The sequence below is a fragment of the Topomyia yanbarensis genome, chromosome 1 (assembly GCF_030247195.1).
Source record: "Topomyia yanbarensis strain Yona2022 chromosome 1, ASM3024719v1, whole genome shotgun sequence".
In the NCBI taxonomy this organism is placed as follows: Eukaryota; Metazoa; Arthropoda; class Insecta; order Diptera; family Culicidae; genus Topomyia; species Topomyia yanbarensis.
This window is the reverse complement of record NC_080670.1, coordinates 190,013,754-190,037,506: the sequence shown is the minus strand read 5'-3', so window position 1 is coordinate 190,037,506 and position 23,753 is coordinate 190,013,754. Positions and strand designations below refer to the sequence as shown.

General features: G+C 38.2%; 1 protein-coding gene across 4 annotated transcripts in view; it reads right to left on the bottom strand.

Moving 5' to 3' along the window:
- Nucleotides 1-2,445: 2,445 nt before the first annotated feature.
- Nucleotides 2,446-23,753, bottom strand: part of LOC131684955 (ubiquitin-conjugating enzyme E2-17 kDa) — a 46,276-nt gene continuing 24,968 nt past the window's right edge. For all 4 annotated transcript variants that reach the window (XM_058968259.1, XM_058968252.1, XM_058968268.1 and 1 more), the window contains 4 exons: nt 22,875-22,938; nt 15,435-15,466; nt 4,103-4,286; nt 2,446-3,213 (listed from right to left, as the gene is read on the bottom strand). In XM_058968259.1, the coding sequence (XP_058824242.1) occupies nt 3,074-3,213; nt 4,103-4,286; nt 15,435-15,466; nt 22,875-22,938 (420 nt within the window). In that variant the 3' untranslated portion in view covers nt 2,446-3,073. The remainder of the gene's footprint in view (nt 3,214-4,102; nt 4,287-15,434; nt 15,467-22,874; nt 22,939-23,753) is intronic.

Sequence of the window (23,753 nt, the reverse complement as noted above, 5' to 3'; positions counted from 1 at the left end):
CTGAAGAAAACAAGTTTCCTTCAAGTGACTTGGGCTGGCTATCCACGTTCCCTCGTCCAGTCCTCAATTCGTATGATACCCTGTTGCTCCCATCTCTTCCCAGTATTCAATTGTTATATAGTGTGTTTACAGCATTATATGTTATCAGGATAATGTATGTAATGAAAATTATGATTCATAATGAATATCATACAACATGCAAATAATATAATGAATGCCATGAATTTAATTATGTTAATGAGTAATATAAAACAATATAGTCCATATAATGAGTAATGAAATCAAAGGGATAATATTGTGATGATAGAGACAATCCATGTGTTGCTGAAAATAAATGATACCAGAACAGTAAAGGCCCGTTTTATCACTCTCCTGTGTATTTACGGCTGATGAAGTGTAGATCGCTGTTGCTCTGTCGGACTTAAACTAATTTATAGCCCCTGTGTCAGAGTAATCCGGGCAAACGAGTGGATCACGTGATCAATTCTCAAAATTATGCCAAACGACCCCCTCCCTAAAATAACCATGTGTCCGTCTTATTCACAGTTCCCATATACTATAGTTCTCAACACAAAAATACTGCACTATCCACACTAAAAAGTTTGAATCGAAATTCTGTAATCAGCAAAATGCAATTCATACATTATTCGCCACTTCACAACAGGACAGGCCTTGCAGAGGTAAGTATACTCGATTGATGAAATATTCCCCTACCACACATGTGTCGTTCAAGAGTGCATTCCTATCTGAGTTCAGCGATAATGGACCCTGAATTACTGATATGACCACAGAACGTCAACAATCCACAAACTGTGTGTGTGGTTTTTGGAAAAGGATTAAAACATAAGCTGTTGTCGATGGTCATTAAATAGCTGGCCCTATTCCCCTATTAGTGACTACTAGCTGACGTGACTGTGGGAATAGGGCCAGATATTTCATTTTTCTCGAAATGAATAAAGAAGAGAATCATTGATGATAAGTCGAATTTCTCTGTACTAAAATACTGCTGCATCTAAATTAATATTTGATCAGTAAAAAACAAATTACTAAAATCCACTTTTAATGCTACATTTTGCCGCTGCGCAGTGCAAATCCGAAACCCAAAATCCTACATAATTATTTGCCGGTGGTTTATAAACATGCAACTCAAAGTTTCTTATGGGAAAAATTCCCACGAATGTCCGAGTGCAAATTACCAAGAATTACTCAAGTTTGCTCTAATAAAGGGTATAAGATTGTTTCTATAACAGAAAAAATGTCTGAGTGTATACAATAATACATTATAACTGCTCAATTATTTCATCCAAGTAAATACTTTTGGGTTAACGAGGAGAACAGAAGAAGAATGTGGTTTATAGGACCTACTTGCATTCGATTCATGAGATTTTTCTGTCCTTCCAATTTCATGATAGCGAAGTTCCAAGCATTTTTTTTTTTTTGGTTTTTTGACACTTTAGAGTGAAATTCATACAAATAAAATCTAAAGCTTTCCCAAGGGAAAAGTAATTTGTAAGTCTCTAAATAAGCGGCCCATAATAACGTGGGATTTTCGGTCCCTGCGGTGCTACGAGGAGACTTCTGTGAACAAAAACACGTTCCATCTGGGTTTTGTATCTTTCTTGTTTCGCTTTACTTCCAGTAATATTTTCATGTGTTTAGTAATAAGATAGCAGTAATAGTAATAATTAATCTAATTAAAAAAGTCTAATAAAAATTAATTATAGGGTTTTTCTTGTATCTGTTGTTTTTTTACTTTACTTCAATTTCACACATGTTTTTTTATCCTTCAAACTGTAGCTGTTTTACATTCATTAAGTTCTGTTCGCGAATCTCACTATCTCAGTATCTTGTATCTCCTTCTGGCTTGCGAAATGCTGCGTCTTAGTACAATTCAAAATTTGCAGCATTTCCGTTTCCAATGTACGAAGAGTATGGGTAGATTTCTCTAAACGAACCTAAAATACAAATTCATCCGACGTAAGATTTCCTGTTGACTATTTATGTTATTTTATGACTTCACAATTTGCGGTTTCAGAAGAGAAAGCGATCAAAGGTATCGTTCCGTAAGATTCCCTCATCAATTTTGCGCATGAGGGAAGAAAAATAGCAAAAAAAAATAACAATCGTATTCCGTTGCCTATGGCAAGGTGCCAAAACTAGCTAGAACGGGAAAAGCGAAAAAAATAAATCGACTAACAAATAGAATTCACAAATGTGTGGCAAGCTAACGCAAGCAAAACTAAACACGATAGATACTAGAAGAGTAGAAAACTGGAGAACGGAAAATACCCCAACGTAACGTGACGCAGTTTTAGCTCCTAGGAGGTACAGCCAAGTTATGTTCGCATTTTTTTCACTATTATACACAGACGGAGAAAGGGGTTCTACAGGAATTGTTCAAGAAATCAACGCGCACAATCGCCGTCGAAACGATCATCTCAGTGGTTATTGGTTTTTTTTACGAGTAATCAATAGATTTATTTACTGTTTTTCTTTTGTTTTCAGCTTTCTTCTGCAGTAGCGGGTTCAGGATCTTGTTCTTTTTTCTTGTTGTTATCCAGCTGATTATCATGACATTAATCTGTTGGTATGTATGTTAATAAATAATAGAAAACGTATCGTTTGCATATTGTTGTTGTTCTTGCTGCTGCTCATCTCCTCGGTACTCCTGGCGTCCATCCAGCCAATGATCGGTGCGTGGATGTTTACAGTTACAGGGACGAGTACGGTGACGGCGACGACAACGACGGCAGGAAACAGGGAGGAGGGACCGGCGACGGAAACTCGGGCCGATTGTCGTAATCGAAGAAAAAGAGGGAGTCACACTGTCACTGCTGCTATCGGAAAGGCCATCACCACTGTCAATTGCAGTGACGACGACAGCTTCATTATCCTCGGCATCATCATTGCGAATGAGTGGCAATGGGTGGAGCAGTAGTAGTAGAAGGAGTAGAACAAGTAGAAATTCTGATACAAGTGGGTGTTGCTTGCTGTTGCTGTGGTTACTGTTGGTTCTCTGGTTGCTGTTGTTGTTGTTGTTTTTGTTGATTTCTAAGTTATCTTCTGGAACGCATCACATAGCATACTTTCTTGTCCACTCCCGCGCAAGCTCATTATACTTTTCCCGATCGGTTTTGTATATTCTAGCAATCTCTGGTACGAGTGGATCGTCTGGATTAGGATCACATAGCAGAGAGCAAATAGATAACAACACTGGAATGGGAGAAAGAAACCAATATTAGCATTGCAACAATATCGCGGGATGGGAGCAAATATTATAATTGAATAAATGAACCGTATAATACCTGAGTAGTACATGCACACTCGGGGGAAATTTAACACGGATACATTCTTATTGTAAATTACATTGCCGCTATACGCATAATTGATCATGTGTATAGGGTATTTCATTGCACATGGGACAGTTTATGCATTCATGACGTTAATTGAATTTTAATAACACGTTTTACCCTCTTTAATATTTGACAAATTTATTGGAATCGTTAAGGCGGATGTTTTGAGTCGACCATCATGTTCCATATTGGTATGTAAGGTCCTTTTCAAAACCTCCCTTTCCATTTTGAACAGATAGAAGCTTTGCGTCTTTGGCAATGTTGTAGAACATAAAAGCCCTTATATAAGAAGGGCATGTCTCAAAACGTATACTGGCCGTATGCTTGTATCATGAATACCACGTTTTAAAGGCCGTCTCTGTACAGCACCACTAACAATTATGACGCATGCACCATGGCCTTGTAGAACTTCGGTTGAACATATTATTCATAGCAACCCCAACCAATCCTATGTTAGCGGTGTCATTTAAAAACTAGACTAGCTTAACCCAGTCACTAAGTTAGTATCGGATTCTGATGAAACGAAGTTGAAACGCAAATTTCATAACTAATTTATCTAACAACTGGTTCTTCTTTTAACGTATTTATCTCTTGTTACCTTTAACGCTGTATCGTTTTATTATTAGCATTCTTTCAGTGAACAAGGTGAGTGTTTCGCTCTTTTACAAACTTTCATGTTAAAGGCGTGCAATAATTTATCATAAACAATCCCAACAGGAACCGCAAGAAAATACGCCGGTGACACTTACCTTTCGATATAGTTAATGCAGGTGACCATTGAGATCGTAAAATGTCGAGGCAAATCGAACCATTACTGTTTATGTTAGGGTGATATATGCGTGTTGTAAAAGCCACTTTGGGTGGTTTGAATGGATAATCTGTGGGGAAATGTATAGTTAAGAAGAATACACCTCCTTGGTACGGACTGTCCGGCTGCAGTGGTTTTTTAGCAACATCGGGGTAGTAGTAGCAGCAGCAGCAGCATCATCAGCATCGACAGCGTCGTAGTTGAACGGCGAGAACGGTCACATGAAATTGGAAGAAAAAATAGATTTGCATGAGATTTAAAAATAAATTTGGACGAAGTGATTAGATAGGAAGGCCAACACACGATTTGTTTACCAGATGTAATCCTTGAAATAGAAGTTTGATCGTAGTTTAGCAACCTTCAAGTAACAGCTAGATTAAAGGTCATATACCTGGGATAGAATAGCTACATAGAACTCCACACCTGTACATAAAGCATAAAATGAGAAATACACCTCGATACGACTTTCTTTAACATTTAACTTGACGCACAGCGTGAGCAGTGAAGATACAAAATTTTATTTTTGATCCCTAGACGAATGAGGAAGAGAGACCGTTAAAATATCTTTTCCAAACGCATAGTTACATGGCAGTGTTCACTGCTTCTCAGGTTAAGCGGTAGGGGAGACCGGGGCTATTGACATCATTTCAAATTCACATATTTTTTTCATTCAAGCCAGCTAAATAAAACACATTTCGACTAATTCCTTTCATGACTAACAACTTATATTGACCAAGTGCAGGTCACAGCAGTCGCCGAAATAGAAAATTTTTCACTTTTGTTTACTATCAACAGTTGTGATTGGCGAGTAACTCTTCATCCAAAAATTTCAATCAAAGCGAAAATTGACAGTTTGCTTTTGCGATCCCAAGTTAATCGAGACCAGGGTTGCCAGAAGCAAATATGTTTTGCCTTTCTTCTATAAAGAAAAGCTACGCAATCACTCCAAAAATCGACGGGTTGCAGACCCGCAAACTTATTTATTCAGACAATGGACCATTCATAAATTACGTAACACTAGAGGAAAGTGCGCTCGACAACATGTGACATATTATGACGTCTGGGGGAGGAGGAGTAAGCTAGAGCGTTACGTAACATGTTTTACTGATGAAAACAACTTGTTCAAAGAATTTGTTTCGTACTAGTGGGAGAGGTGGGGGTGTAAAGAAATTTGTGACAATTTATTAAATAGGGAGAGGCGGAGTTAGTTCTAAGCAATTTTTGCGTTACGTAAATAATGGATCGGTCCCCAATGTGCGTGAGTATGAAATACATCGATGAAAAATTAAGCAGAATTACCACATCAGAAGGAGAAATTTTAACCAAATTTTATTGAAGTTCTAAGTATGTATATACTATCTTTCCAATGCGACGCAGAGAACCGAAATTTTCCAGGCCTATTTCAGATATGGAGTACAAACAGAACAATTTTGTGAAATTCTAAATATAGGTTCACTGAAAATTGGTCTGTAATATCATTCGAAGTCAGATGTTTAAAGGTGACGGACGGAGCATTCCTCGTAAGACTGCAAAATCAGTTGACGTTGCGCAGTGGGGCGAAGCTGAAAAAAGAGTTTCCTGAGCTTCACAGATGTTTTCATGCTTTGATGTCTTCAGGAAAGTTTCCTAGGACTACATCCTACATCTTTTAGGATAAACACCTTAATTTTTCTTAAGGTGCAAGGGTCATTTTTAAAAACAAATTGCTTAACAACAATTTTTTTTTTGCACGGAATCTTGTAGAGCAATTTATTTTGATGAACATATCCGCCATCCTTTTTTTCCTTAAGAGTACGTTGCACCTCAAAATCAGCTTTTTAACTTTCTCTTCTACAACTTATTTTTTTCTGCATTGGTATGTTCTAGAAAGTTTCAGATATCGTCAAAACACATAACTTTTCCAAACACTCCGATGATGTATGACATGTGCATCGGGATATAAATCTATTTTTCTTTAAAAAATGCTTTTTTTTATTATAAAATTTCTAAAAATTGTGCAACTTTGTGAACCAAAACTCAGCATGATTAGATTCGCCATGTTATGTAGTATATGTAAGCGAAGTATAACAATTCGGACTTTTCGGGTTTTTTAATTTTTATGCATTTTTATACTGTATAATATATGAATATTCCGCAGCAGGGCTTAAAATTCTCATATATTTTCAATGAACGATGAAACCCACTGGATTCATCTTCGTCTTTTTGCTGCCTCTTTCATTACTATATACATGCAAAGCCAAATAAAAAAGACAAAGCCGACCTCTTCTTTCGATTCTACACTGAAAAAAATCCAAACGTTAATTCTATTTGCTTCAAACCGCTTAAAATTCATATGAAGAAGAAATGCTATTGTTATCTCGCGCACACATATCTTCTATGTGTCAACTGTATAAACTATGTATGAACACACATAAGTTATATGTGCATATTGTTATAGAATGGGGTTTTATGTGCCCAATAGTTATGAAATGTGAATGTAAGATTAATATTTCTTGTAAATACACACATTAGGTTTATGTGCCAGCAAATAGTGTCTATATGCCTCCGTTAATTGCAAAAATCTATGTGTAAAATCAATAGGCATAACGTTTACTTTTTTTTGAGTGTATGAAAGCGAGTGGCAGAAGTAGCGAATTTCGTTTTCCTATGACAATACAAAAATTTAATCTCGTTTTAATTTTAAATCAGCAATTTTGATACTCATTTTATAATTTTTATTAAATGAAATTATGGCCATGTGCATCATAGAACTGCAACTAGAACGCGGCAACAACGGAAAATAAACACACCAATAGTTCTTCAATCGTCCAATATTATCACTAATTCTAGAGAAAATTTTCAATAGGACGTAAGTAACATTGAGAGTCTCTCTTTGTTTACTTTCTCTTTTGTTTATTACGACGTCATTACAACACTTTGCACTAATTTTCCAGTACATATCGCAAGCCGACGGTTTTTACTAGAATATTATGCAAAGAGTAGAGTAGTAAATGTTGGAATGGTCGAGTAATAAACAGAAGAGAAAGACCCCAAATAGAATCTCTCATTGTTACTTACGTCCTATTCTAAATTTTCTCTAGAATTCTACGAAATCAAAAAATGCCAAGGAAATATCGTGAATAGTGCATTTTCGTTCTCGAAGCGAAAACGAGTGTGCGGAGAAAATAATGAAATTGAATTTGCACGTATTCTTAGTCCTAGACCGTTGTCTCATTTTCGTTTTCGCAAAGTTCTGGTGCTTTAGCGAATAGCATCGCTCTCTTGTCATTTTCGCCTGATTTTGGTAAACGAAAAAAACATTTTTCGACTCTGAATAGAGCGCCCATTAGTAAATCAACACGTCATAATAAAGAATACTAAACTCAATGCAAAATATATCTTCTATTATCAACAATCAACATGTACAACAATAAAAGTGTATGAAGCACTTATTATACATTAGAAGTACGCTCAAATGGCTTTTCACGCGGGTAATATACCCGGGTAATGCTAAACAGCAATCCAATAATTGATAGCATTAGTAATATGAATATTTTATTATGAATTATTGAAAATAAAAGCAAACACACGTCAAAGCAAATATCATTCTGAATTACTCTCAGAGCTTGAGTTTCGTGGATTTTTGAGTATCTGGATTGCTGATTGTTAAAAACAAAGAATGACAGGGATAATGCCAAAATTATATAAACCTTTCCAAGATTAATTTTAGTCATTCAATATAATCCTGTGAAAGCGATGGGCCTTTCATATATTTCACCGTCTAGTGCAATTTGGCTAAATTATCAAGAGTCAAGTTCGAAGAAAATTTATCTTTTATGGCTACGGTTCTACTAACCAACCGAAGCTGAACTAGATCACGCTCTCTTGAAAAAAACAACGACCAACTCTGTTTTCCTCTAGTCTAGTCTAGTCTACACATACACAGCCAATACATGTAGGGATCCTGGACAATTGCATACGTTCGCCCACAATTTTTCTTGTCAATATTAATGTTTGTGGTACATATGATATGTGACACAATCATTAAAGCGGCCAGGCCAACTGTTAACTGTTAATGAAGAATTTAATCCACGAACTATTTCTAACCTTGAATAAGGTAGAAACGTGGACAACCGTACCGACCGTTTCAGTTTGATGGGGATTTGATAAATCGTTGGGAGTGACTTGGCTAAGAGGGTTAATGTAACTCCTTTGGTCCTAGGTTCCTGGGATGGGATGGGACAGTGGGATTAAGCACTATCCTGGCCAATGAGCCTAGGTTATAGCGCCTTTACTCACTCCAACGACCACCTCTGTTTTCCACGTAGAAAAATCGAAGCCCAAAATGATTGATTATCCAAGCTATCTTACAATGGTCTTTGTAAATTTATCGCTGTAGGTCTTGTAACAGAAACCATGCTATCATCTGCAAGTTGCCTTAGAATGTATGGGCTAACACTACTATCGTTTCACTACTCATTTCGTTCACGTAAAATCTGTAGAGGAGGGATCTTAAACGAAAGTATACTTCTAATTTCCGTTTCAACCTCCCTAATAGCTTTTCTATACTGATTTACACCATTCAAATCGTTTCATAGGATTCTCGACCCGAATAACAAGACATAGTTACCAGCAAACCGTCTTTATTAAGACGTATACATAATGGAAAAAGCAATGAATGAGAAAAATTCTTCTATTACAGTAAATGTGGCAACCCTGCCACTAGATGAAAGTCGCACCAAAAATAATGAGAAAATATTTTTGTTGGTACGGAAAAAGGCGGCTCTTCATTCTGCATCGCCGAGTTGATGAAAGAGGTGACCGTGCTTGAAATGTTCTCATTTGACATGAGCTACTGAATGGAAGCGCCCATTCATGAATTATTGGAATCACAAGTCAAACATATGTCATATTCGTTTTAACAATCGAGTCGCTGTAGGTTTATTCGAAACTGACACTTTTATATGGAATTTGTAATTTGTGTAATCATTAGAGAGAACCTACAGCGACTTGAATCATAAAACGAAATCAGTAATAGTTACCAGAAATTTGTCCTTATCAGGGCGACCCCAAAAAAACCCCAGATCTGCCTTTTTAACGAATCATAACTTTTTCCTCACTGTAATCTGTGGTTCGAATCCGTAATTTGCACTTCATTTAAAATCTGCCATTATGAATTTTGCAAATCTAAGCAATGATTCGTAATTAGCGAAGCGGTAAATCCCCAGGTCTACATTCAACTTCATTTGAGAAGAAAATTTTTGATGGCCAACTTCTCCCTACAAATGCAAAAAACACACTTTTTAAACATCCAAGAAAAATCAAAGCCCCATTTCATACATCTATAATACCAGGTAGTTGCGTTTCTAGTCCCCACTTCTGTCTACGTTGCTCTACGTAATAGAAAATGGTAATAGATGATAACATTTAAAAATTATATACACATAGCATGATTCTTAATCCATTCACCGTCAATTTTGTCACATTGATATGTGTTTCTTCCATGTGTTTGCTAATGCTACATTTCCAATGTAACTGTTGTCGTGTCTTGTACACAACCCATTAATTTTTATGAAGCGAGGGCTGCTAGAACCAAAGGTAGTAACTTCCGGAGTTGGTCGTTCCATAATCGCGTGGGGATGAACGTTGGTATAATCGCACTTGAAATCGCTTGAAAATCACTTGAAATCGCGTTTACAAATTTAATATAAAATTATACAAATTTAATATAAAATAACATATTGACGATCAACGGAGTGCTTTTAGTGCAGCGCAAAGGACACAAGCGTTTCTATGTGAATGTGAGTGATGGCGCGGGTGTGTTGAAATTGCATATGTTAGCGTGTTTATAACTTTGCTTGTTTAAATTCGTTTATATAACCGTGTAGCCATCTGCATATTCGCGTGGGCTTTTGAATATCCACGCAAACCTTAATTCTAATGTTTAATTTTGAGTGTACGGTTTAGATGAAGGAAGTAAGTAAGCTCCCTCATCTCACCGATGCCTCCAACTATGGCGCCCTGAGACAAGTTGTCTATTGTAGGGGAATGTGGTCGGTTGTCGGCACTCTAACAAAATTTAATAAAAAATGGCAGAATATGTATAAGAATCACCAACATTCAAAATTTAATAAAATTGGCAGAATATGGATAAAATTCAACAACATTCAAAGAGAAAATGAAATTTACTTTACTTTTACCATCATTCCTCATCAGAAAAAACAATATGTACATGTGAAAAGCTGGTACGCATAGTACGCGCCACTAACGCACTGGCAGATCGCATTCATTGCAATTGAGTGAGTTTCAGGTGGTCAATTTTTTGGCAAAAGTTTCAGACAAATAAGACACAAGTCCGCGCAGGCACGTAGTCAGAGAAGGATGGTGCTGTGAAAAAAATTAAAATGGACGCAAATCAAAAAACTCAAATTTGCAAACAATAGAATGGTCTCCCTGGACGTGACAATCTGGTGTATACAGTGCCACCCAGCGATGAAAACACGACCAAATGAGTTTTCTTCATATAAATTTAAAAAAAAAAAACGTCATGGCTAGCTGTGTGATCGACGAAAAACGTAACCGTGCCATTTTTCTTAAATCTTCATTTACAGGGTGACCAAACTGTACCACACAGAGTTGAATTTAATTATTTATTAAAAATCAATATGTTACCCAAATAACCAATAGGCATGGAAAGTGCTTTTTAAAACCTCTTTTGGCAAAATATACCGCTCCATTACTGCTTTATCATGAAAATATTAATGACAAGTAGTTTTTAGGGTGAACGCAGTTTTGCAATAATTATGCATAAAAAGGCTAATATGTTGCAAGAGACATCTGAAATCCAAACAAAATGCTACTTGACTGTATATTCTAGTACATCCTTAGTGGCTACTTGGATAATGTTGGGTTTCGAGATGATCTATAGAACTTAAAAATTGATGTTCACCGTCATTCATAACGCAAACTTCAAAATTCAAAAAGTGACTTTTCCTTGGTGAGTTTTCATATGAAACCGTACAATGTGGATATTTGTGATTTGCAAAGGTTGTGATAGTAGGATGTCCATACGGTGGAGACCCGATTTTATCAGCCCCCGATTTCATCTACCCCCGATTTTATCAGCTTTTTGACCCGATTATATCAACTTCATATGAGAATTGATAGTTTGATGGGCTCTAGCAGACGAACCAAGTTGAATTCGAGTAAATCCTGTCTTGGGCATATATTTCTAATCTTAGAGATTCGAAAATGCAAAAAATAAAAATATTATTTTTTTTAATTTTGCATTGTCAGTCCCCCACCCCCCCAAGAGGAACTTAAAGTAAATAATCAGAAAAGGTTGCAACAAAGAAGAATATTTTAAGAGCTTCGGCTTATTAAAAAGACAGAAAAATATATGTCCCGACTTTATCAATGTCCCTGTTTTATCAGCTTAAAATTCGTCAAGGGGCTGATAAAAACGGGTCTTTACTGTATATCCAAAATTCGTCACCGTACAAAAATCCAACATGTCGACGCTATAGATAATCCGTCATAATAGATATGACGGATATTTTACTATGTAGACAAATCTGAAAACCTTTAATCTGGGTGCTTTTAGAATAGAGTTGTCGCCATCTTGGATTTCAAAATGACATCAGACCTCGATTTTTGGCATCGACTCATAAAAACCGTGTCGAAAATATCAATATTGATTGGGATATAGAGAACCCGGCTAAATTGGATGTCGCCGTTTTGGTTTTAAAAATATCATAAAAAATCTCTGGCATCTACTCGTCAAGCCCGTCCCGAAAATATAGAAGGTTTATAGAGAATTCAGAATTTGCCACAAACATAGGGTGCCGACAGCCGATTTTGGTAACCTTTTTAAAAACTGAACCAATGTTGAATTTCAATATAGAATAAATTCGCTTCATAAATATTCAATGCGTATATTTTACTTCTTTCTACAACACTAAGCAAATTATCAAAAAAACTTTTGAAGAGATTTGAACTGGTTCAAAAAATATTTTGGTTGTAGAGCAGAACATACGAAACTGTTTGCTTCAACTATCGGCAAAAAATAACGTGCAAATATAACACACAAATAAAATTTATCCGAATGACCATATCTGCTTTCTGTCAAAAGATACATAGGGGTCCCGACAACCGACCACTTCCTCTATATAAGTTCTATATTCTACAGAGTGAGCTCCTGGACAAGTACAAGATTTATGATCGCGACTGAGCAGGAGTTAATATGTGGGTGTTTGAGATGACAATTATATTAGTGATTTCATTAACTATTGTGACAATCATGCGCAGAACGGTGAAAAAAATTAAATGAAAAGTGAGAAAAGCAAAAACAAACAACACATGACAAATACAAATACAGTGAAGACTCGGTTTTTATCAGCCCCTTGGTGTATTTTTGACAAAATCGGGACTTATTTTTTTCTTTTTTTTTAATATTCCAATACTATTAAAATATTCTTCTGTCGTCTGTAGACATAACCTAACAACCCTTTCTAATTATTCAGTAGAAATTTCCCTAAAAAGAGTCTTCCAGTGCTAAAATTAAAAAAAAATGCATCAAATGGATTTTTATATGAGGCTGACAAAATTGAGAGGCGGACAAAATCGGGGGCTGATTAAATCTGGTCTTTACCATACTACAAAAATTAACTGCTGGCTGAAATTTGGTTTAGGCAGGTGAAAGCTTGAAAAAATGAAAAAAAAACCTATTTTAATCCACTTAGCGGTGCAATTTTGCCTTTCTCAATCATGAATCACGAGAATGTGTGTGTTGTTTATATTCATTAAAAGCTTTTAAATGCATATATTACATTTTATTATTATACATCACATGACAACTATATACAGGAAAATAAATCATTATTCGAGTTCTAAAATTTTGAAAAAGAAAAAACAACCACGGTAATATTGAACTGAAAAAAGTGCAAAATCGGCAAAGTCCCAAAAAGTCGATTCTTATAAAAAAAAATTTTTTTTTCGAGGTAACATAAAATCACGACGTTTCATGCATTTTAAAGATGTTTGGCATCAAAAATACGAATTCGATTTCTGAAATTTCATGAGGTCCCCCCTTTGAAAAAAAAAATTTGAGTTCCGGCTTATATGGGAATTTCATATGGTGGTCAATGTAGTCAACGAAAGTTTGGTTGGCCGTCGGTGACCTAGAACAGCAAATTTAAGTTGTTTGAGAGACATTTTACCTTTTTTGCTTTCATCGGAGTATCGGTTTGAATCACAATTTGCTATGTGATCGCACGCCACAATCTGTAACTCCGGAACCGGAAGTCGGATCGGGATGAAATTAAATAGCCATTTACGGGAACGCAATACCTTTCATTTGAGGCCAAGTTTAGTCGAATCGGTCTAGCCATCTCCGAGAAACCGATGTGACTGTTATTCTGAATTTAGATACTTCCGCCGGGGCTTCCGGAACCGAGGATGGTGGCCAATGTGGCCAAATAGACTTTGAATGGATGTTAGTGACCTAATACTACAAATCGAAGCAGTTGTGGTCATATTTTGGAAAAATTTTCACCTTTATACATTCATTGCAGAATTTATTAAAATCGACATTTTCTGCGTGTTCGTACTTATCACCCTGTAATTCAGGAACCGGAAGTCGGATCCATTAGAAATTCAATAGCATGGGAACGTTGCACCTTTCATTTGAGACTAAGTTTGTCAAAATCGGTTCAGCCATCTCTGAGAAAAATGAGTGACATTTTTGGTCACATACACATACACATACATACACACATACATACATACACACATACATACACACACAGACATTTGCCGAACTCGACGAACTGAATCGAATGGTATATGTCACTCGGCCCTCCGGGCCTCCGTTAAAAAGTCGGTTTTCAGAGCAATTGCAACACCTTTCTATTGAGAAAGGCAAAAAACGATGCGCTCTCCAGGCCTCCTCCATTCACCACTATCAAGGCGCATTGCAATCAACATCTTAAAGCAACTTTCTGTTAAAGATTGATATGAAAAACTACGACTATGTTCAATAGAATATGAATGGCTACTTTCCTAGTTGACACTTTAAATGGAGATTTACGAGTATACTAGTTTTAATTTTTGATAATTGATGCACTATGTTTATTCAAACTGATATATGTAATATTGCTTGAAGATGTTTCAAACACCGCCAATCCCTATCGCCTATGGGAGAAAAAATCAATCAACTGTATTGTAACAATATGCTGGAGCACAAGTACAGATTGAATGATTGGTAAATACAAATACAATACTTTCTGATTGTCCTAATTTTACCCTTTCATGCCCTATTTTTTCTAGCGCATACATGATTCCAACACAATTTTTCTTTAAAACTGTCAAGAAACATGAAAAACCTGTTTTGATCAAGATTTGTGCTTCTCTTGCAGTGCTAGAAACTGCTCAATTTTTACATTCCGATGTTTAATACAATTCTAGAATATTTACAATAGTCCAAATGCTTAGAAAAGCTAATCGGAAACAGTCTAAATAGATAGGTTCTATCAGTCTTTAATAATATTGCAACATCAAAGATATTTCAAAATTTCATTTTTCATCGCTGATTGAAAATTGCAATGGCAGCGGTTCCAAATGATATAATCCCAGATACTAGCCTTACTTATTTCTGTAAGCAAACTTTGCGTAAAACATAAGTTATAGCTGCCTAAAAATGATGTTTATAAACAAGGGCATGAAGGGGTTAATTAATTTCTCAACATACTGGAACAAAACTTTCGAATTTTTCGTTCTGAAAATCAAAATTTTTCCATGTATTTTATTCTCTTCCGCATCGAACTATACAAAGCCGCTATTATTGTTTGTTGACACCATCGATCTTTACTACACTGCCGCCAGTTGTTACGCTTGCCGGCTGGCCACCGGCCAAATGGGAAACCGAGTTAAACTTAAAGCTGAGCGATGTAACTGAAAGTCTTACCTAACCACCGCTAGTAACGCTTTGTTTTTTTCTCCCCTGACGAGAAGGAACTGCTTCCTGTATAGCTAAAAAGTCCTCGCCGAAGTCAAGTTCAACCGAATTTGGTAGTAGTATGTGTATAGTGTTTTTTTTGTTTTTCGAAACACATTACTATACCATAGGAGCAGCACTTCTGGCTAAATATAAAGCAGCGTGAAAAAAACACACAAATCGGAAGTGTTGGCTTCCACCTACAATCATGCCGAATCACATTAGATTATGAATAGAAGACACGAGCGGAAGAAATGACGCTGCGGTGGCTGCGGGGTCAAAAGAATCGATGTCCACTTACCGGTCCCATGATTGTTGCCTGCCAGTGAAATACTGCAAAGGAAGGAGAAAAAAAGAGGGGAATTAATTTGTGTTACATTGTTTTTTTTTTCCTTTTTTTGTTTTCAGATTATGTTTATGTAGGGTAATGAAGCTACTTTGGCCTTATTAGGGAGGGTGCCACCCTGTTTCATTATTCACCACTCGGCCTTCAAGTGCTGGAATGTCTATAATTTGGTATGAATATCTTTGCTTCGTTCCTCATAACCAATATTATAAGAAAAATGATGATTCACTCGTTGTGACGCAAAAGAAAAATTGAATCGAGTGTCCCAATTTTCGTGCTATCATTTAAACAAATGCGTTGAAACAAATAGGCAAGATGATAATAGGACTAGGGTGATAAAAGGCTCATTGCTCTATGTGAATGTTCTGGCAAGGATATTAGAAAAGTTATGTAATTAATTTGGGTGTAGGAGATTGGTCTATTTTAGATATAAAGGATATGATGAATTGCTCATATTTTGGTTCGACCTTAAAAAAGCAATATGACCGACCTAAATTTAAAAAAAAAAAAACATGTTGAGCAGGATGGAAAGCACTGCTATAACTTGAAGGTGCAAATGGGTTCAATAGCGATAATATTCATGAACTGTTCATCCCCATTATCCTAATAATTTTTTAGCCTTGAACTATACCTGCAATCAACTGCTTTTTATATTTGGCATTGTTAACGAAGATAATTGAATCAAATAAATTACTGAATTACACACATATCCGATCAATTTGAATGAACGTGTCGTGTCAATCAATGTACATTCTGAATCTGATTATGGCACAACGATTTTATTCGGTCGCATAGCATCTATCCCGTGCACCGTCATCACCATGTGTTACATAAAAGCTTCGTCTCGAAGCTTTTTACTGTAATCGGGAATAACTTATTCAAGCGCAAGACGTACGTGTGCTGATGGCAGTTGTAAATTTGTATTGGACACCACGTTGCTATGTTGCTTGATATTTATCTAACTTATGGAACTTCTCCTATTGACGGTTTTTTTCTCGGGTAGTTTATCCGCCCTAGAAGGCCAGTAACTGTCGTGTGATGGGGGTGAATATTAGTAATGTGGGTCAAGTCCAATAATAATCACGACATAAATCATTCCCACGTTTCGGGTTCGTTTAGTAACGGTTTTTGTTACTCAATCAATAAATATGAATAATAACTTATCATCATCGTGGCTGAACAATTCTGGTGGTAGTCGAATCATTTTTATTTATATTTATCTGCTTCGGTCTCTGTCCGCATCGAGGGCCTATTACCGTCCTCAGAGAAGGTACTTCACCATCCGGACCTTAGTTATCGGCCCATCAACACGTGGATTGGGGCCAATGGCTTTACCTACCTATCTCAGAAAATTCCAAAGACTTCGGCTGGGATTGAACCCAGACCCTACGGTGTGAGAAGCGGTTGCACTTGTACCACTAAACCACCGGTGCCATCTTCCGAATCATTTAAGACGTTCTAGTGGCTCGATCTTGACCCAATGAATTCTGCTAGCTTTTCGGCTGAATATAATTTTGGCTTATTTCTTTCTGGCATTCTGCTACATGTCCATACCACTGTAGTCTCCCTCAACGACCAAGTTTCATGGCCGCATTGAGTAACAGGGAGTATCAGCGATTTGAATAAAGCAAGTTTTGTGTGAATCCGTAGACTACGGGATTTCAGATGACCGCGTAATCTGTACAAAGTCCTATTTAAAGCCTCAATACACCCTTGTACTTCGCAATTAACATCATTGTCACATGTTCAGAGGGAACTGGACAGCTTTAGTAAGTGGTATGATCTAAATAGAATGGTTTTAAACCCGAGCAAATGCTCAATCGTTACGTTCACGCGGAAACGCCATCCGACTCAGTTTAACAACCATTTCTTCGGCTCGAGCATTCCAAGATACTCTCACATCAAAGATCTCGGAGTCATAATGGATCCGGCACTAACGTTCAAACCACATACTTCATACATCGTGGATAAGGCATCACGACAGCTTGGGTTCATCTTCCGAATAGCGAAAAGCTTCAGGGACGTATATTGCCTTAAATCACTTTACTGCGCGTTGGTCCGCTCAACGTTAGAATATTGTTCTGCTGTTTGGAATCCGTTCTACCAGAAGGCTGTCCAACGCAGGTTCATACGCTTCGATCTTCGGCATCTCCCATGGCGAAAAAGATCTCAGCTGCCGAGCTATGAAAACCGTTGCCAGCTACAACAACAGATACCTCGATACACTCAGCATTCGGAGGGACTGCTCTCGAGCCCTGTTTGTCTCGGCTTACTCTCTACCAGAGTGGATTGCCCTACAATCCTCGGACGCCTGGATCTTCAAGCCCGCGTTCGAGCTCTACGTAATAACTCTCTTCTGCGCCAAGGGGTCTGTTGGTGAAGGTAACAAACATAAACAAATGTTCTTAGTGTTCGACGATATATTGACTCATACCCTACCCCATCCGTTTCTACCTGGAAATCAACACCGTTCGGACTGGTGTCCAGCCATCACGCCGTTAGGTCGAAGGTCAGTAGGCCGAATGGATAGTAGGCCGAATTGACATTATACTGAATGCACATTACAATTGGCCCAATGTCCTTTTACCGAATGACCTTCGGCCTGTAGACTCAGAAACGCTCGAACTGCCTCGTTTTCTGCCAGTTATAATCAGTTCGATTTTCCCAGATTCCTATTTAATAGACTCTCTCACTGCTCTGCGATCAACATCAATGGTGTCAATATCAGTCACAAAGCCAAGAAGCAAGTCAGATCTCGTGATGATAGTTGTGTTCCTTTACACATTAGATCATGGTATCGTACCTTCGAACGCTATGTTAAACAACCAATTAGGAAACAGACCTGCTCTGCTGCAATCCAGCGCAACATGAATCAGCTTAGTGAATCCTGTATTACCGAAATTTATCCAGGGTTTGTCGTAGGGTAAACATCTGATCCCTTCTTGAATACAACTTTACCACTACCAAAGGATTCAGCTAACGGACGCAGTATACTAAATACAACACGGGAGAGTTCCTAATAGTTGGTATTGGGAATCGTTGTTTCACTCAAGTTTAATCCCCTTTTCGTAGATAGGGTACAAGAGACCTTCAAACCATCCCGAAGACATTTCTTCTTCCACTCAAATGATCACAATCATGCAGTCTGATCACTGGTCACTCTCGATTTTTAGAAGTTCGACCGGGACTCCGCATCCTTCCCAACGATATTTCCGTTTTTCAGCTTTCGAATAGCTTGAATAAATTTTTGACTCCCTTTACAATCTGATAAACAATTCTTCTCCATAACACTCGGTTCGCGGCTGCCTCTCTCCATCCACGGTTGCGTCCGATACCTTCTGGATCTTGCTACATCTGATCAGCCCACCTAGCCCGCTGTGCTTCTCGTCGTCTTGTACCTGCCGGATTTGAGCAGAACACAATTTTAGCAGAGTTGTTGTCCGGCATTCTCGCAACGTGCCTTGCCCGTCGTATCCTTCCGGCTTTGGCCACCTTCTGGATACTTGGTTCGCCGTAGAGCCTGGTGAGTTCGTGGTGCATCCTTCGGCTCCACACACCGTTCTCCTGCACGCCGCCAAAGATAGTCCTAAGCACACGGCGCTCGAAGACTCCAAGTGCTTGCAAGTTCTCCTCGAGTATGGTCCAGGTTTCGTGCCCGCAGAGGACCACCGATCTTATCAGCGTTCTGTACATGGTACATTTAGAGCGTGGATATTTTTTTTTGATCGCAATTTCTTTTGGAGCCCATAGTAGGCGCGACTTCCATTGATGATACCTCTTCGGATTTCTCAACTGTTATTATTATCAGCCGTTAGCAGGGATCCGAGGTATATAAATTCCTCCACTACCTCGAATACATTCCCGTCGATCGTAACGCTGCTTCCCAAGCGTGATCTTTCCCGTTCGGTCCCTCCTATCAGCATGTACTTTGTTTTAAACGTGTTCACCATCAATCCAACTTTTGCTGCTTCTTGTTTCAGTTGGGTGTAAAGGTCAGCCACCGTTTCAAATGTTCTCCCAATAAGGTCCACATCATCCGCAAAGCATACAAATTGGCTGGATCGTATAAAAATCGTGCCTCGGTTGTTAAACCCGGCTCTCCGCATAACACCTTCTAGTGCAATGTTAAACAACAGACACGAGAGACCATCACCTTGTCTTAGTCCCCGGCAGGATACGAATGGGCTTGAGAGTTCACCCGATATCCTCACACAATCCATCGTCGCTCTAATTAGTTTTGTGAGCTTCTCGGGGAAACCGTGTTCGTTCATAATTTTCCATAGCTCTGTGCTGTTGATGCAATCGTATGCCGCCTTAAAATCGACGAAGAGGTGGTGCGTTTGGACCTAGTATTCACGGCATTTCTGGAGGATTTGCCACACGATGAAGATCTGGTCTATTGTCGAGCGCCCGTTGACAAAACCGGCCTGATACCTTCCCACAAACTCATTTGTAATAGGTGACAGGCGTCGGAAGATAACCTAGGATAACACCAATAATTCAAATTTTTTGTCTTTTGACTTAAGTGCCAATACCTTATTTAGGACTGGTGGTATCCAACGGGGAAAAACGATCGGAAATGGTGAGTGCATTGGGCCGGAGTCTCAAAGGTTGCGAGTTCGAGTCTCGCCTCTGGGGGGAATTTTTTTCACATGATTGCTTAGCTTCACTCACCATTTCAGATCGTTTTTCCCCGTTGGATACCACCAGTCCTAGGATAACACTTTGTAGGCGGCATTCAGGATGGTGATCGCTCTATAGTTCTCACATTCCAGCTTGTCGCCCTTCTTATAGATGGGGCAAATAACCCTTTGCTTCCACTCCTCCGGTAGCTGTTGGGATTCCCAAATTCTAACTATCAGTATGTGCAGACAAATGGCCAGCCTTTCCTGGCCCATTTTGATGAGTTCAGCTCCAATACCATCCTTACCAGCAGCTTTATTGATCTTGAGCTGTTGAATGGAATCTTTAACTTCCCATAGCGTGGGAATAGGCTGGTTTCCATCGCCCGCCGTACTGACGCAGTAGTCTCCTCCGCTACCTTGGCCTTCTGCATCCGTTTCTTCATTGCCGTTAAAGTGTTCAAAATAGTGTTGCTTCCACCTTTCAGTCACCTTTCATCCATCCGTCAGAATGTTTCCATCTTTATCCCTACACATTTCGGCTAGCGGAACGAAGCCTTTGCAGGATTCGTTGAGCTTCTGATAGAATTTTCGGGTTTCTTCAGAGCGGTACAACTGTTCCATTTCCTCACACTCTGCTTCTTTCAGACGGTGTACCTAATACAACACTTTTGGCTTCATGGACTGGGCTATCATGCCGCATTCAGGTTATTCCTAGTTGGTCGTTCTTCTATCCGTTCGGTGAGCTTCTGAGGATATTTTTCAATTTTCAACAAAACCCTCGGTCGATAGTCGCGGTATGCTCACTGAGAACTGACATACAAGTAGTTTTCAACTTGTGTAAGAAGTAAAACTGTCGCTTTGAAATGACAACAGCAAGTAGCAACTTGCCACTTGGCGGCGCTTCCATCCGCCAGCAATCGCTATACGGGACTTGTGTGCAAACTTGGATACAATGGTGACTCATGCATGCGAACCTGAATGCGATGGTGATTTTCAACGTATTTTCATTTAAATGTTTACACAGGTTTTTGGGAAAGTTTGTTCCAGCTTATATGTCTGTTCTCTGTGGTATGCTTGTGCATGGAACCTGTTATGCTGGACAGTCTTGTGAATATCTTATCCCCCATCAGATAGTGATAAGAGTCGACGATAGGTTCTCGAACATCAATGAAATCGATTCTCTAGGTATTCGGATGGACTACCCTCGAGCCCTGTTCGTCTCGAGCTTCCTATGTTCCAAGATGGATTGCTCTACAATCCTCGGACGTCTGGATCCTCAAACCCACATTCGGACTCTACGCTATAAATCACTCCTGCGATTACCGTTCAGGAGAGCCAACTATGGTCGTCAGAGCGCTGTTACCGGACTTCAGCGTATTTTCAACAGTGTGACGACGGTCTTTGACTTCCATTTGACGAGAAATTTGAAAAACGGTAAAACATTGTACATCCTTAAATGTATTTAGTTTATGCAACACCATTGGGGTCATGTGGTCTGTTACTGACGATACAACAAATAAACAGTACAATGTTTAAGATTACACAAATGAGAATAGTTTCTTAGAATGCGAGGAGTTACAAACACATATTAAATAGAAACATTCTTTGTAAGAATTTGGGGCGAAACTGTAACGTCGGTAACACAAGTAGCAATCATATATCGTTATACGGTCGTACAAAGGCAGGGTCATTCCATGGCTAATTTCTTAAAGCATATCACACGAAACATCTTTGTACGCGTTATTTGTTTATTTGGACGTTCCATGTGTCGACTTGGCTAGTGGAACATACCTTGGGCTTGTACACACAAATTCATTATTGACAATTCTCCTCTGGACAGTTTTGTTTTGGGCAACGCTGCTTATTATCCACATTGGAAAATTGGTTGATCTGATCACCATCGACGGTGTAGTTGCTAGCCGCTACCTTCAGATTTCACTTGACATTCTAAAGAAAATGTTGATCTTTCTAAAAGATAGGGGCAATATCTCTGCGATTCTTCCTCTTTCGACATCTTCTTTATTCGCCCCGTTTTTTTCTCTAAACGTGCATTAAAATCTCTGGAAAATAATGCATCGAACCAGTAAGTATCGTAAGTAGTATTTCGACAGCTAAAATCTAGTTCATTGGGACATCAGAACTTAGGCTCACCGCTTGATGGCAGCATCTTATTCCATCTTTGCTTGACCCCGAAACTGAATTGTTGTTGGTTCATATATTTTAACAGCAGTTGAGGTTAAAACCTGATTCAATTTCGCCTCAAACAAAAACCACACCAATGATAAGGTTGAGTTTGTCGACGTAAAAATAAATGTTAATGCCGCAGTAGTCTGATTGTTTTGTCCGCAACTGTAGTTAACAATTCTAGAGAAAATTTTCAATAGGACGTAACTAACATTGAGAGCCTCTCTTTGATAACTTTCTCTTTCGTTTATTACGACGTCATTACAACACTTTGCACTAATTTTCCAATACATATCGAAAGCCAACGGGTTTTACTAGAATATTATGCAAAGAGTGGAGTAGTAAATGTTGAAATGGTCGAGTAATGAACAGAAGAGAAAGATCCCAAAGAGAATCTCTCATTGTTACTTACGTCCTATTGAAAATTTTCTCTAGAATTCATTTTTTCTATCGCTTCTTCACCGAAAGCTAGACTAATATTATTTCATGGATTTCTGCATTATCCTAATATACTGCTTTTCATTAACATGAGTCTTTTACGAAACATGTACAAATATAATAAATACTTAAATATAGAAATACTTACAATCATCTCCTACCGGTCCGGCACTGCATTGTGCAGGTGGATCTCTCCCCAGGTCTTGTAGTTCCTACAAATAAACATAAGATGAAAAAATCCTACATTAGACTATTGTTCAGATAAGCCAAACCCAAATAACCCTTCCACACGTTATTTTTGTGAAATTTTAGGATGTTTGGATACAGGTGGTTCGACAAGTAATTTGCCAATGATATACACTGCAATTTTACCAGTTATTTCAATAACTTGTTTTAATCAGTGTTTCTGCATTATTTTAAAAAAACACGGATTGTTCGACTTGGTTTTTCGAAATAGCGCGAATTATATACATGCGCGGAGAATCTATACCGTTATTGAGAGTATTGATATGAAATTTGTGCATTAAAAATATTGCGCGCAATCGTGCAAAAAAGTTATCTTTTCAAGTTTAGCACATCGTATTATGTCTCATTACATGATCTATATTTGTACATTACATTATATGCCTATGTTAATATGAAAATCACAAATCTTAAATATATGGAAAAAAAATTCTGCCAAACAAGAACATAATTATTATTCGAAAGAACCTGGAAAGTTTTATGCTCACACCAACCTGCGGAAATAACAGCGATCAACATTTCGTTGGAATAACTAGCCAGTTCTACTGATTCAAACTACCTAGCTAAAAATAATTTCTCTCGGGTAGTTCCACGCTCAATCATGTGCTCAAAAGAAAAACGTATATTTTTGGCAACCACAACAGCCACAGCACATACTAGGAGAGCGTGTATGCATACGGTTTCAGCTAGTGACGGTACTACACGGTTATGCGGTAAATACAAATAGTGTCTTATCTTGGAAAACATCGTTTCCGAGATGTAAGCGCACAATTTATTCTAGCTG